General features: G+C 42.0%; 1 protein-coding gene across 7 annotated transcripts in view; it reads left to right on the top strand.

Annotated features, from left to right (window-relative positions):
- Positions 1-5,154, top strand: part of dusp8a (dual specificity phosphatase 8a) — a 104,228-nt gene extending 99,074 nt beyond the window's left edge. For all 7 annotated transcript variants that reach the window (XM_061917751.1, XM_061917752.1, XM_061917753.1 and 4 more), the window contains 2 exons: positions 958-1,081; positions 1,283-5,154. In XM_061917751.1, coding sequence (XP_061773735.1) covers positions 958-1,081; positions 1,283-2,468 — 1,310 coding nt within the window. In that variant the 3' untranslated portion in view covers positions 2,469-5,154. The remainder of the gene's footprint in view (positions 1-957; positions 1,082-1,282) is intronic.
- Positions 5,155-15,897: the final 10,743 nt, after the last annotated feature.

A 15,897-nucleotide genomic window follows, 5' to 3' on the forward strand; every position in this document is an offset into this window, starting at 1 on the left:
TGTAAGTATGGGTTGTTGTAGTTATATTGTAAAACTTGTAAACCGTTGCTTGGAGTGATGACTAAAGAATCCTTTCGATGTTTATACTTAGTGTTCAAGAAACAAAACAGAAAAGTAAATTTTCAACCTGCAGCACCTGCAATTAGAGAACTCGTCCAAAAGATGGCACCATAACACAAACAATAACACTTCTTTTCAGGGTCTCTGTTGGCGTAATATGACAAGTATTTGTTGAATACAAAACATCCATCCATGCATCCATTTCCTACCGCTTATTCCCTTTCCGGGTCGCGGGGGGCGCTGGCGCCTATCTCAGCTACAATCGGGCGGAAGGCGGGGTACACCCTGGACAAGTCGCCACCTCATCGCAGGGCCAACACAGATAGACAGACAACATTCACACTCACATTCACACACTAGGGCCAATTTAGTGTTGCCAATCAACCTATCCCCAGGTGCATGTCTTTGGAAGTGGGAGGAAGCCGGAGTACCCGGAGGGAACCCACGCATTCACGGGGAGAACATGCAAACTCCACACAGAAAGATCCCGAGCCTGTATTTGAACCTAGGACTGCAGGAACTTCGTATTGTGAGGCAGACGCACTAACCCCTCTGCCACCGTGAAGCCCTTCCGAATACAAAACATGGCCGTAATCATAGAAAAATGCATAAAATTGCCACACCGTTTCATAAGCCGCAGTAGTCCGAAAAATTTGGTAAACAAAGCAAATACTCACGCTACCCTTGGTATCAATAAAGTTCTTATTTACGTTGTTCAAGCCCAGCTTTATAATCACGTAAGGTCCCATACTGTTGTACATACTGTACACAGCAGATCTTTTTTCCAGGAAACGTCAGCCTTCTTACAGTCGGAGTCGATTGTCACCCGACTTTGTGTTGCTGGTGTTGTGTGTGTCAGTGCGCAACTTAACGCAACCTGTTGGTTTCCTCCGACAGACAAAGCTAAGGTGTCGAACTGCAGAGTCATTGTGCACTGTCTGGCTGGAATCTCGCGTTCAGCGACCATCGCCATCGCGTACATCATGAAGACAATGGGCCTGTCATCAGACGACGCCTACAGGTAAACTTGCTCTAAGGTGTCAAGTGTGTTAAAGAGGCAACTGATTATTGTAAGACAAGAACTGGGAAGTGGTAGAGGTGCTCGAGGTTGTGTACAAAAGGCCTCGTCAGTCTGAGCAGGATTAGGCAGCCAAACCGTTGACTAGAATGGTCAAACTGTTTGCCTTTTCTAATGCAGTCAAACTGTGTTTCCCTCTGCCAGGTTTGTGAAAGACCGAAGACCATCCATATCCCCCAATTTCAACTTCCTGGGCCAGCTGCTGGAGTTTGAGAAAGAACTGCGACTACTCCAAGCTTTGACTTCCAGCGCCGATGACAAGATGTCAGACAGCAACTCCAAGCTCAACGCTGAGCTTAACGGGGTCAACTCGTGTTTTGAGATGAACGGTCTCCAGAGCAACTATGACTCATTGATGGCAGAAAAGCTGCCAGAGCCCAAGATAGCATTGCCCACCTCCCTCCAGCAAGGCTTCAATGGCTTGCACCTTTCTGCAGAGAGAATCATGGACACCAACCGTCTGAAACGCTCCTTCTCTCTGGACATTAAATCCGTATACTCCCCTAACAGTCCACATTCTGCTGGCATGGCACCAGCACACTCTGAAGACGTCCCCAAGCTGTGCAAACTGGACAGCCCAGAGACAGGCACCTCCAATGGCGTCTGCTCCCAGTCCCCCATCCTGAACAGTCCCTGCTCTTCTGACTCGCCCTTCCCCTCGCCTGGCAGTGTCGGCACCGTCGGCGGTCTAGGGCACGGAGGAAGCGAGGGAGTCCATCGGCCTGGTTCTTCGTCATCCAGACCGAGAAGAAAACACAAGCACACCTCTGGGAGTTCACCAGCCCATTTCCAGCAACAGCTGTCCCAATCCCTCAGTCTGTCTCTGGACCAGAAGAGTCCAAGCATGGATGAAAACCTAAAGGGTTCCCTGCTTCTGTCACTGCCCTCCGTCGGATCCGAGGCCATGTGGACCAAACATAGAGACACCGTCCAAGCCACCACCCCTGTCACTCCTGTCACCCCCACCACCGACGCCCCCTGGCACTTTGGGGCGGAGGAAGGGGGCGAGATGGAGCTCGGCGGCGGGGGGGACGGCGTTCGAAGCGAGCCTTCGTTGAGATTCGGGAGCAGCTCGGCATACGTGGCGTTCGGGTGCAGCGAGGGAGTGCGGTTACAGGACAAACCTCCCAAGGAGAAGCAGCGAGACTTCACGTCGTCCTCCAACGTGCCCATCGTGGGCGGGTCGGCGGCGGAGAAGCAGTTCAAGCGTCGCAGCTGTCAGATGGAATTCGAGGAGGGCATCTCAGAGACCCGTTCTCGAGAAGAACTGGGGAAGATCGGAAAACAGTCAAGTTTCTCAGGGAGCCTTGAGATCATTGAAGTGTCCTGACACATAATGGACAACTCTGTCCACACCTGCTTGCAGGCTGGAAAGAACATTATTTTCTTCCCCCTCACAGGCAGCGTTCAAGACTACGAGTGACAGACGGACTGAGCAAAGGTTAGCAAGCTGGACAGAGACGAGCTGCTGACCAGAACCTTATAGAACTCTCTAAAGGCCTGCAGGGACCGGAACCTTTGAGGTCTGTCAGGTTGCATCTTGTAGAATAACTCGGACACCAGTGCAGCCCTAGTCCCGAGACTCGTGATCTGCGCCAGAACGCTCCGACAGCCTCAAAAAGCTCATCCCAACGTTGTCCTCGACATTTAGCGGCGGCCTTGACGGCACAAAGCACGTGGATGCCACTCGTCCGCTCTCCTCCAAAAGCGACGCCTCCCAAACAAAGACCTCAGCATCTACACCAGTCACCCTAAAGCACAGCCTGTCCTTTGTTTGCCGCGTCAGCCGCACCCTCCCTGCCTTTGCTCCTTGTCACCACTAGTGGTCACCACTGAGCATGCACCATGAAAGACTGGCAACAGAAAAAAACTCTGTAATACGACATGAATATATATGTATAGCAATTTTAACGGGATTTTTATTTTGCTTTTAATTTATTGTTCATTCTGGTAATGAGAAATAATATAATGTTTGTGGATTGATTTCATTTTTTTTTTCTTATTATTTGCTGTATGGTATTTATACAACACATACAAATACACACGGATTCAAGCAAGCAATATGTGCAGTTCCTTTCTTGGGGGAGTGATTATGACTTGGATGCACTTTTCTGTTCAGCATGGCGGGACGCCTTAAACGTATTCATATTTTTTCTGCATGCATAACGACGACTTTATGCAAAGCGTACGCACAGTTTTTGATAGAAGCACCCCCTTCCCAAACAACACACACCCTACACCAGGGGTCACCAACGCGGTGCCCGTAAGGACCAGATGAGTCGCCCGCTGGCCTGTTCTAAAAATAGCTCAAATAGCAGCACTTACCAGTGAGCTGCCTCTATTTTATAATGTTATTTATTTACTAGCAAGCTGGTCTCGCTTTGCTTGACATGTTTAATTCTAAGAGAGACACAACTCAAATAGAATTTGAAAATCCAAGAAAATATTTTAAAGACTTGGTCTTCACTCGTTTAAATAAATTCATTTATTTTTTTTACTTTGCTTCTTATAACTTTCAGAAAGCCAATTTAATAGAGAAAATACAACCTTAAAAATGATTTTTGGATTTTTAAACACGTATACCTTTTTAAATTTTTTCCTCTTTTTTCCTGACCATTCAAATCAATGTTCAAGTAAATTTATTTTTTCTATTGTAAAAAATAGTAAATGAATTTGAATTTAAATCTTCATTTCAGCTTCTCTTTTTTCGACGAAGAATATTTGTGAAATATTTCTTCAAACTTATGATTAAAATAAAATAAAAATATTCTGGCAAATCTAGAAAATCTTTAGAATTTCAAAGTATTTTGAATAAAAAAGAGATTGTTCTGGAAAATCTAGAAGAAACAATGATTTGTCTTTGTTAGAAATAAAGCTTGGTCCAATTTGTTATATATTCTAACAAAGTGCAGATTGGATTTTAACCTATTTAAAAATGTCATCAAAATTCCAAAATTTATCTTAATCAAGAAAAAATGACTAATGATGTTCCATAAATTCTTTTTTTAATGTTGTCAAAAAGATTCAAATTAGCCAGTTTTTCTCCTCTTTTTTTCCGTTGAATTTAGAATTTTAAAGAGTCGAATTTGAAGATAAACTGTATTAATTTTTTTTTTCCGTGTTATCTCCTTTTTTAAACCATTCAATTAAGTGTTTTTTTCATCCTTTATTCTCTACAAAAAACCTTCCGTAAAAGGAAAAAAAAATATTCGACGGAATGACAGACCCATTTTTTAATGTATATATATATTTATTTATTAAAGGTAAATTGAGCAAATTGGCTATTTCTGGCAATTTATTTAAGTGTGTATCAAACTGGTAGCCCTTCGCATTAATCAGTACCCAAGAAGTAGCTCTTGGTTTCAAAAAGGTTGGTGACCCCTGCACTACACAGTATGCACTTTTTTTTTTTTTTACACACACACACACACACCTTTTTCTTTCCTTCTCAGGGGATGCTTGAGTGAGCCAAGGCCAGCACACGTCAGCACAACATGGAAGCACCCTCACTTTCTCGTTTTTATTTCCCCCGCTGCTTGGATTTAAACCCACGTCCAGCACGAGAAAGTGTGTACCTGTTTCCGGATGCTTATTTATTATCACCGTGTTGTCCTTTTGACCCACGACTGGCGTTTTATTTACAATTCCTTCCATTGCCCGCGACTCAATCATGAACGCTCCTGAAATCCCTCCTCCGTGTTTTTAAAATGGTTGTTAGCATTATTTATGATATTATGTAAAAAAAAAAAAAAATACGAAGCAGGCTGTCCCATTTGCTAAATCTGTTGTTATTGAATTATTATTATTATTATTATTATTATTGTAAATAGCGACATGGAAGAACATTGATGAGTTTTTAAAGAAAATCCTGACACTTAGGCTGCTTGATGCTAAAAAAAAAAAATTAAATAAATAAAAAAAATAAATACCTCAGGTTCTATTGAAAGGCTTTTCTTTCTTTCCCCTGTACGAGTTTTGTGAAAATGAGACAAAATACAGACGTGACAAAATACAAACCTCTTGTGTTTCTTCTTTTTATTCTCGCTATTTCAGGTCGGGGAGGGGAATTCCTTTGAAAGGCTCGTCCTTTATGATGACAACTCCTGCCCTGGAGTCTTGCTTGCTATTGATTTTGTGTTTAACAAACTCCTCTCTGACCACAAACAACAGGGTCATTGATTTTTCTGCCCTTTAATTGTGTTAAATGTCACATGCTTCCCGTCCTGATGGGAGAGTCCACTATTTCAGAAGAATACCATATGAGAGCGCACCGGATTATAAGGTGCACTGCCGATGAATTTTTGATCTTTTTTCATATATTGAGCACACCGGATTATAAGACGCATTAAAAGAGTCTTTTTATTTAATTTTTTAAAATAGTCTACATAACAATATAATGGTGGTTCTTTGGTCAAAATGATGTTGCATAGATGATGATTTGCAGACCACTTTCTGACAGTCTCTTACGGAAACGCCGTTTTGTGGGCGGTCTTATTTACGTGGCTCACCTTCGACACCGTCTTTTCTCCGGCATCTTTGTTGTAGCGGTGTAGCGTGCAAGGATGTGAGTGGAAGAAGCGTCAAAAGATGGAGCTAACTGTTTTAATGCATACTTGCCAACCCTCCCGGATTTTCCGGGAGACTTTCGAAATTCAGCGCCACTCCCGAAAACCACCCGGAAGAAATTTTCTACCGAAATTCAGCCGGAGCTGGAGGCCACGCCCCCTCCAGCTCCATGCGGACATGACAGGGGACAGCCTGTTTTCACGTCCGCTTTCCCATATATAAACAGCTTGCATCTACGGACTTTAATAAAAAAAACTGCACTCACAAGGAGACGAAGCAGAAGAACGAGGAAGTTACAGCCATGGCGAAGCCGTCTGTAATAGAGTGATCTATGTTGTCTGTTGCCATCTCCTGGTGGATGTTGGCTATAGCGTTATGGCCGGGGTTGCTTTTTGATTGGCCAGTACGCGAATGGCAGAACAAAGGTTACTCAAATAGTGAAAGGTAAGTGTTGTTGTTGTTATTTTTTTAGTAACCAGCAGGCACAGTACAGTTAGTAGAACAACTGTGTTTTTATTACTGTGTATTTGATTGGTGCCGTCTGAAATTCAACTCTTTATTTTATTTTTATATATAATAAAATGAATATATACAGCTAGAATTCACTGAAAGTCAAGTATTTCATATATATATAATATATATATGAAATACTCGAGTTGGTGAATTGGCTGTAAATATACTCCTTCCCTCTTAACCACTCCCCCCGCCCCAACCACGCCTCTGCCCCACCCCCGACCACGCCCCCCACCTCCCGAAATCGGAGGTCTCAAGGTTGGCAAGTATAGTTTTAATGACATTCAGACTTTACTTAAATCAATAACGGCGCAGCATCCCCTCATCCGGAAACAACAACACAGTGACAAAACGTCCAATCGGACCTCTAATAACTAAAGTTCCTTGGGTGAATAATGTAAACTCACTACACCGGTATGTTTTAGCGCTTTCATGGCGAGTTTACTGACGTTACACTTTTATATTACAAATGGCAACAGCGGAGGATGATTGTCACATAAAAAGAAAATAGACAAAAAGAAAAAGCTTATCGACAACGGTGTCTCCACGGACTACAAAGGCGGACCTGCACAATTCTCCAAGATTTATGCAGATCCCAAATACAGATCAGCAGGTACCTGAAGGTAAGAAAAGTTGCTTTTGCATAATATTGCAAAAAAAACGGCAGATAATGTCTTACCTATATACAATATATATATACAATATAAATATATAAAATATATACAAAAAAATATACCCCCATTATCTATAATTTACTTTTTACTTTTTAAACTATATCTCAATTCTGTACACTGCTGCTGGAATTTTAATTTTCCTGAGGGAACTCTCCTGAAGGAATCAATGAAGTACTATCTATCTGTCTACCTTCCACACACACATGATAATACTCGTGTGTTGAAGCACATCTAGTGGTTGCGGCTTATTAGGTTATCAAAGTCATACTAAAATATTTTGATAGATTTTTGAGCGCTGTGTGTAATGTTTTTAATTCTCAATGGAACATTTAAAATGTTGCAGTTTACTTGAGACATATTGCCATCATATTGGCAGTATACACTTAACTCTTATGTTCGACTGCCATCTACTGGTCACACTTATCATTACACCATGTACCAAATAAAATTGCTTCGAGGTGGGTAAACTCCATCCATTTTCTACCGCTTATTCCCTTTTGGGGTCACGGGGGGCGCTGGCGCCTATCTCAGCTACAATCGGGCGGAAGGCAGGGTACACCCTGGACAAGTCGCCACCTCATTGCAGGGCCAACACAGATGGACAAACAAAAATATTTTTATTATAAAATTAACATTAAATGTTATTTTTTTTATAATTAACATTAAATATTTGTATTATATAACATCAAATATTTGTATTATATCATTAACATTAAAACTCACTCAAACAAATGTATGGTCTAATGTAAGGGAGGTTTTTTGGGTTGGTGCACTAATTGTAAGTGTATCTTGTGTTTTTTATGTTGTTTTAATAAAAAATAAAAAAATTCCAATCGAGCCGCGGCCCGGTGGTTGGGCACCACTGCATTAGACCACCGGGTTATAAGGCGCACTGTCGAGTTTTGAGGGGGAAAAAAAGGATTTTAGGTGCACCTTATAGTCCAGAAAATATGGTATACTAATTCACAAAGTCTTTGCATGTTCTTTACAGAGCAAAATATCATATTAATAATAATAATAATAATAATACTTTTGAGTACTCTGAAAAGCGCTATACAGGATAAAATATTTAAATATAAAACAGTTGAAAGTAATAATATAAAATTCAGGAAATATAAAAGCAGTACGTTGTAGAATACATAATAATACTGGACATTTATTGCAGTAAAATTGGGTGGAAGACAATTATGGGAAAATTAAGACATTCCTTCAATTAAATTATTCTCCTTTTCAGTTATTTTTCATACCAACAAAAAAATCGAACCACACGTCCACATGCACTGCAGATCCGTTCCGATTCGATGCTCACATGACATCTGAACAATTCGGATATTTTTTCCAAACCCAACCCAGGCCTTTTTTTTTTTTTCATATGTGCCTAAGCTAGTAGAGACAATGTTTTCCATCGCTGAAACAAAGACAGCAAGAATGTCAGCACATGTGGTTGCAAAATGTGCCATGGGGCTGACACAGGGACACTGCAATAATATCTCATAGGTCAGATTTTATTTTTGCTACAAAAAAAAGGAAATGTGCATCAATAGAACATGTTTAATACGTTGTCAGTAAAGTGAACTGCAATATAATCAATTGAGAAAACAGCAAGTTTTTTTTTGAATGACTTCAATACAATTTATTAATTTTAAGTAAAAGCAAACATTTTGATTTAATGAAAGCATAAATGGCAATTTTTGTTTAGCAAACTGGCTAATAAAGTTCAGGAATTGTGTCATTTCAAACTGTGACGGCACCACAAGGCTAGTGTGTGTGTGTGTGTGTGTGTGTGTGTGTGTGTGTGTGTGTGTGTGTGTAGTTATATGAGGAAACCTCTGCTAGTTGTTTTGGTTTGTTATCAAATAAAACATGGATTCTTGTCAAGGCATGGAACCCATTTCTCATATTTCCATTGTTTCTTATGAAGAACTTTACTTCAATATACAAAACCCAAAACCAGTGAAGTTGGCACGTTGTGTAAATGGTAAAAAAAAAAAAAAACAGAATACAATGATTTGAAAATCCTTTTGAACTTATATTCAAATAAATAGACTGCAAAGACAAGATATTTAATGTTCGAACTGGAAAACGTTTTTTTTTTTTCTACACATTTCCAATTTGCATCAGTCCATCATGGCCCAGCAAAGCCAGGTGCGTTTCTGGGTGTTGTTGATAAATGGCTTTCACTTTGCGTAGTAGGGTTTTAACTTGGACTTAGAGATGTAGCGACCAACTGTAGTTCCTGACAGGGGTTTTCTGAATTGTTCCTGAGCCCATGTGGTGATATCCTTTACACACTGATGTCGATGCAGTACCGCCTGAGGGATCCAAGGTCACGGGCATTCAAGGTTGGTTTTCGGCCTTGCCGTGATTTCCCCGAATTCTCTGAACCTTTTGATGATATTACAGACCGTAAATGGGGAAATCCCTAAATTCCTCGCAATAGCTCGTTGTTCTTAAACTGTTGGACAATTTGCTCACGCATTTGTTCAGAAAGTGGTGACCCCTGCCCCATTCTAGACGCTGCTTTTATACCCAATCATGGCACCCACCTGTTCCTAATTAGCCTGTTCACCTGTGGGACGTTCCAAATAAGTGTTTGATGAGCATTCCTCCACTTTCTCAGTCTTTTTTGAAACATATTGCAAGCATCAGTTTCCAAATCAGGTAATAATTGCACAACATAACAAAGTTTACCAGTTTAAATGTTAAATATATTGTCTTTGCAGTGTATTCATTGGAATTTGGGTTGAAAATCATCTCTGCGCTGCTGATCCGCCTCCGCTTGGGATGGTTTCCTGCTGGCTCCGCTGTGAACGGGACTCTCGTTGCTGTGTTGGATCCGCTTTGGACTGGACTCTCGCGACTGTGTTGGATCCATTATGGATTGAACTTTCACAGTATCATGTTAGACCCGCTCGACATCCATTGCTTTCCTCCTCTCCAAGGTTCTCATAGTCATCATTGTCACCGACGTCCCACTGGGTGTGAGTTTTCCTTGCCCTTATGTGGGCCTACCGAGGATGTCGTAGTGGTTTGTGCAGCCCTTTGAGACACTAGTGATTCAGGGCTATATAAGTAAACATTGATTGAATGATTGATTGAAAAGGATTTGCAAATCATTGTATTCTGTTTTTATTTACTAAAACGGCCTTCTTTCATCTCCGTAATATCGCTAAAATCCGCTCCATTTTGTCCACTAAAGACGCTGAGATCATTATCCATGCGTTTGTTACGTCTCGTCTCGATTACTGTAACGTATTATTTTCGGGTCTCCCCATGTCTAGCATTAAAAGATTACAGTTGGTACAAAATGCGGCTGCTAGACTTTTGACAAGAACAAGAAAGTTTGATCACATTACGCCTGTACTGGCTCACCTGCACTGGCTTCCTGTGCACTTAAGATGTGACTTTAAGGTTTTACTACTTACGTATAAAATACTACACGGTCTAGCTCCATCCTATCTTGCCGATTGTATTGTACCATATGTCCCGGCAAGAAATCTGCGTTCAAAAGACTCCGGCTTATTAGTGATTCCTAGAGCCCAAAAAAAGTCTGCGGGCCATAGAGCCTTTTCCGTTCGGGCTCCAGTACTCTGGAATGCCCTCCCGGTAACAGTTTGAGATGCTACCTCAGTAGAAGCATTTAAGTCTCATCTTAAAACTCATCTGTATACTCTAGCCTTTAAATAGACCTCCTTTTTAGACCAGTTGATCTGCCGCTTCTTTTCTTTCTCCTATGTCCCCCCCTCCCTTGTGGAGGGGGTCTGGTCCGATGACCATGGATGAAGTACTGGCTTTCCAGAGTCGAGACCCAGGATGGACCGCTCGTCGGGACCCAGGATGGACCGCTCGCCTGTATCGATTGGGGACATCTCTACGCTGCTGACCCGCCTCCGCTTGAGATGGTCTCCTGTGGACGGGACTCTCGCTGCTGTCTTGAATCCGCTTTGAACTGAACTCTCGCGGCTGTGTTGGAGCCACTATGGATTGAACTTTCACAGTATCATGTTAGACCCGCTCGACATCCATTGCTTCCGGTCCCCTAGAGGGGGCGGGGGGGTTGCCCACATCTGAGGTCCTCTCCAAGGTTTCTCATAGTCAGCATTGTCACTGGCGTCCCACTGGATGTGAATTCTCCCTGCCCACTGGGTGTGAGTTTTCCTTGCCCTTTTGTGGGTTCTTCCGAGGATGTCGTAGTCGTAATGATTTGTGCAGTCCTTTGAGACATTTGTGATTTGGGGCTATATAAATAAACATTGATTGATTGATTGATTTACACAATGTGCTGACTTTACCGGTTTTGGGTTTTGTACAAACGTTTCCATTAATGAACCCTGTTCAAACACCAATTGAGTTTGCAACTCGGGGTTCCCCCTGCACTCTGATGAAGAGGATTAGAAAAGAAGACGAGGGATGGCGACGAACACTGACTCACCATCTTCTTCCTCTTACATTCCACATGTTTGAAGACACCTGACCTTCTTCCTCCTTTACTGCTGAGTCAGCGGAAAGTTTATGGTGTTTTCCTCGTGACATCAATCAATCAATCAATGTTTACTTGTATAGCCCTAAATCACTAGTGTCTCAAAGGGCTGCACAAACCACTACGACATCCTCGGTAGGCCCACATAAGGGCAAGGAAAACTCACACCCAGTGGGACGTCGGTGACAATGATGACTATGAGAACCTTGGAGAGGAGGAAAGCAATGGATGTCGAGCGGGTCTAACATAATACTGTGAAAGTTCAATCCACAATGGATCCAACACAGCAGCGAGAGTCCCGTTCACAGCGGAGCCAGCAGGAAACCATCCCAAGCGGAGGCGGATCAGCATCGCAGAGATGTCCCCAGCCGATACACAGGCAAGCAGTACATGGCCACCGGATCGGACCGGACCCCCTCCACGTTTTGGGAGACAATGATCTTATGTTTAAAAAACCTATATTATGGGTAGTGGGCTGTTTCAGTGAATTTTTGATCAAATTATCCGTAGTAGCAATATTAATAATGTTGTGTTTATTATGCCCAGTGCATTTAGTATAGTTACGACCATATCTAGGAATTGATACGACAGGAATTTTCCAATTGTTTGATTGTTGCTTTGATAAACTGCACGCATCATGGTTAGCCACCTCAGTAACGGGGATTTTCCGATTGTTTGTTTGTTGCTTTGATAAACTGCACGCATCATAGTTAGCCACCTCAGTAAAACACATGTCCAACTCTGAAACACTCAAAGCAGAAAAAACGTGTTCTAATTTAACTGACTCCTTACCCAGACCAGTAGTCTCGCATTTTCCATTTAAATCCGTCTTCAGGATGGAGGGAAGTGGTGTTCTGTGGGGATTAGCCTTCTGCTTTGTTTTTAGCCCCGCTCGACATCCGCGTTTCCGATCACACCGCTGGCGTCTGCTCCGTAGACGGCCCCCGCTGCTACTAGACTCCCCTGCTTCACAGGCCGCTGGATGTAGCCGCCGACGTATTCCCATGCTAGTTAGCAAGTCTAGCACGCAAGTGTCTATCAGTCCAAAACGGCCCGATTCGTCCACATCCAGAAGTGTCTGGCGGTCGTACGTGATCACGATGTGAGCCAGCCATAAAGTTTGTAGAATTGTCCGGTATTTCTGCCAAATGTTTCATCTTTATCAGGAGCTCCGCAATGTTGCAGCCCGTCCGGGCGCCGCCATCTTGGAATCATGTGATGGTGTCCACTGCCCACCCCTTACAGGATGAGACAAAAGGTGTGTCAAAGGGAAGTATTTGTCGGATAGGTAGCCACCTTTCCAGTGAGGGGATGACAGAAGCAGTTTAGGTTTGATGACGTCATGACGGCACAGCTCGGTTGGTAGAGCGGCCGTGCCAGCAACTTGAGGGTTGCAGGTTCGATTCCCGCTTCCGTCATCCTAGTCACTGCCGTTGTGTCCTTGGGCAAGACACTTTACCCACCTGCTCCCAGTGCCACCCACACTGGTTTAGATGTAACTTAGATATTGGATTTCACTATGTAAAAGGACGGTTCAAATCCCACCTAGTACCAACCTCGTCACGTCCGTTGTGTCCTGAGCAAGACACTTCACCCTTGCTCCTGATGGGTGCTGGTTAGCGCCTTGCATGGCAGCTCCCTCCATCAGTGTGTGAATGTGTGTGTGAATGGGTAAATGTGGAAGTAGTGTCAAAGCGCTTTGTGTACCTTGAAGGTAGAAAAGCGCTATACAAGTACAACCCATGTATCATTTATTTGAGTCACTAGAGAAAAGCGCTATATAAATATAATTCACTTCATGATGGAACGTCAGCCTCCAACAAAGCTTCATGGAGCAGAGCAGTTCCTTTACAAAGTTGCTTTCATGACACATTCAGGCGACACGCTGAGGTAATGCATGCTTGTTCTCCCACAGGGACACACTCTTTGTGTGTGTGTGTGCGTGTGTGTGTGTGTGTGTGTGTGTGTGTGTGTGTGTTTGTGTGTGTGTGTGTGTGTGTGCGCTTCAGGGACGTGCACATGATTATAGAGGGGCAGGGGCTCAAAGTCAGAAAAGGGCAGGACATTTTTTTGGGGGTCTTTTACAAAATATGGAAATTAATGTAAAATTCAATTTGCTAATAGGAAGCTAACTACTTAGCTGTGTGTCCTTTGTAGGTAAAAGTGAATGCCATTTCTTTTGTGTCAACAAATTATTGTCATACTGAGTTAATTCACATTATCGTAGGCTTGGAAGACATGAAAAGTCACAAAACACTGGTTTATTATTAGGCTATTTATTGTTAAAGATAAGCACTTTAATATTGAACATTGAACAGTGCAACATGGACTTAAAAAAAAATAAAATAAATAAATACCCAAATGGGAAAAACTTCAATGTAAAAATCTGTCCTTCTTCCCTTAACTTGATGAAAACACCATCAAGTTGTAACTTATGGTCTTTCTCACTTAATGCTCAGACTAAACAACTGAAACGCGATACAACTTTATATCTAAACCTCTACTGTGAGAGAAATGTGATCCGCCGTAAACGCAGTACATTTTATTTTGAAAACTAACCTGGTGTTTTATTTTGTATTTTGTACACTACTTCCTGTCCCGCACGATCCGCTCTGCTCTGTGCGGAATAGATGTGCCGTGCTCAATTGATGCGCCTTGCTCCGACGTCCGGCAAAAACAGAAGCTGACACATTGAATAATAGAATAATGCAGCGTTTTTCTGAAATAGTACCCATATTAGATGCTGAATAAGTGGACGGCGACTAGACCATAACTCACAGGTTCAAGTTGCTCCGCTGTCAACATGAACTTAAAAAATAAATAAATAAATAAATAAATACCCAAATAGAAAAAACTTCAATGTGAAAATCTGTCCTTCTTCCCTTAACTTGATGAAAACACCATCAAGTTGTAACTTATGGTCTTTCTCACTTAATGCTCAGACTAAACAACTGAAACGCAATACAACTTTATATCTAAACCTCTACTGTGAGAGAAATGTGATCCGCCGTAAACGCAGTACATTTTATTTTGAAAACTAACCTGGTGTTTTATTTTGTATTTTGTACACTACTTCCTGTCCCGCACGATCCGCTCTGCTCTGTGCGGAATAGATGTGCCGTGCTCAATTGATGCGCCTTGCTCCGACGTCCGGCAAAAACAGAAGCTGACACATTGAATAATAGAATAATGCAGCGTTTTTCTGAAATAGTACCCATATTAGATGCTGAATAAGTGGACGGCGACTGGACCATAACTCACAGGTTCAAGTTGCTCCGCTGTCAACATGAACTTCAAAAAAAAAAAAAAAAAAATAAATACCCAAATAGAAAAAACTTCAATGTGAAAATCTGTCCTTCTTCCCTTAACTTGATGAAAACACCATCAAGTTGTAACTTATGGTCTTTCTCACTTAATGCTCAGACTAAACAACTGAAACGCAATACAACTTTATATCTAAACCTCTACTGTGAGAGAAATGTGATCCGCCGTAAACGCAGTACATTTTATTTTGAAAACTAACCTGGTGTTTTATTTTGTATTTTGTACACTACTTCCTGTCCCGCACGATCCGCTCTGCTCTGTGCGGAATAATTGATGCGCCTTGCTCCGACGTCCGGCAAAAACAGAAGCTGACACATTGAATAATAGAATAATGCAGCGTTTTTCTGAAATAGTACCCATATTAGATGCTGAATAAGTGGACGGCGACTAGACCATAACTCACAGGTTCAAGTTGCTCCGCTGTCAACATGAACTTAAAAAATAAAAATAAAAATAAATACCCAAATAGAAAAAACTTCAATGTGAAAATTTGTCCTTCTTCCCATAACTTGATGAAAACACCATCAAGTTGTAACTTATGGTCTTTCTCACTTAATGCTCAGACTAAACAACTGAAACGCAATACAACTTTATATCTAAACCTCTACTGTGAGAGAAATGTGATCCGCCGTAAACACAGTACATTTTATTTTGAAAACTAACCTGGTGTTTTATTTTGTATTTTGTACACTACTTCCTGTCCCGCACGATCCGCTCTGCTCTGTGCGGAATAATTGATACGCTTTGCTCCGACGTCCGGCAAAAACAGAAGCTGACACGTTGAATAATAGAATAATGCAGCGTTTTTCTGAAATAGTACCCATATTAGATGCTGAATAAGTGGACGGCGACTAGACCATAACTCACAGGTTCAAGTTGCTCCGCTGTCACGTCTCTTCAGGGGCGGAGTTGGCTCTCTCTCCTCTCTGTGTGTGCACGTGCTAGGTGTGCTTGTATTTCTACCCTTCTTGAGACATCGACAAGGAAAAGTACCTTCCATATGAAGACCGGTGAACAAGTTAGGACGTAAAATACAATGTCTCATTAGCACCTCTAGTGGCGAAATATATCAAAATCAGGGTGGTCCCAAAAAAGGAGGAATTTTTCAAATTGATGGTGTGTTGGTTTTAAAAGTGCTCCCCCTTCGGTCAACATATGAAATAACAAGTGTGTGTAAGATATTGAAATATAGCCCCCCTTTG

Source organism: Nerophis ophidion, linkage group LG12 (genome assembly GCF_033978795.1).
Source record: "Nerophis ophidion isolate RoL-2023_Sa linkage group LG12, RoL_Noph_v1.0, whole genome shotgun sequence".
Taxonomy (NCBI): domain Eukaryota; kingdom Metazoa; phylum Chordata; class Actinopteri; order Syngnathiformes; family Syngnathidae; genus Nerophis; species Nerophis ophidion.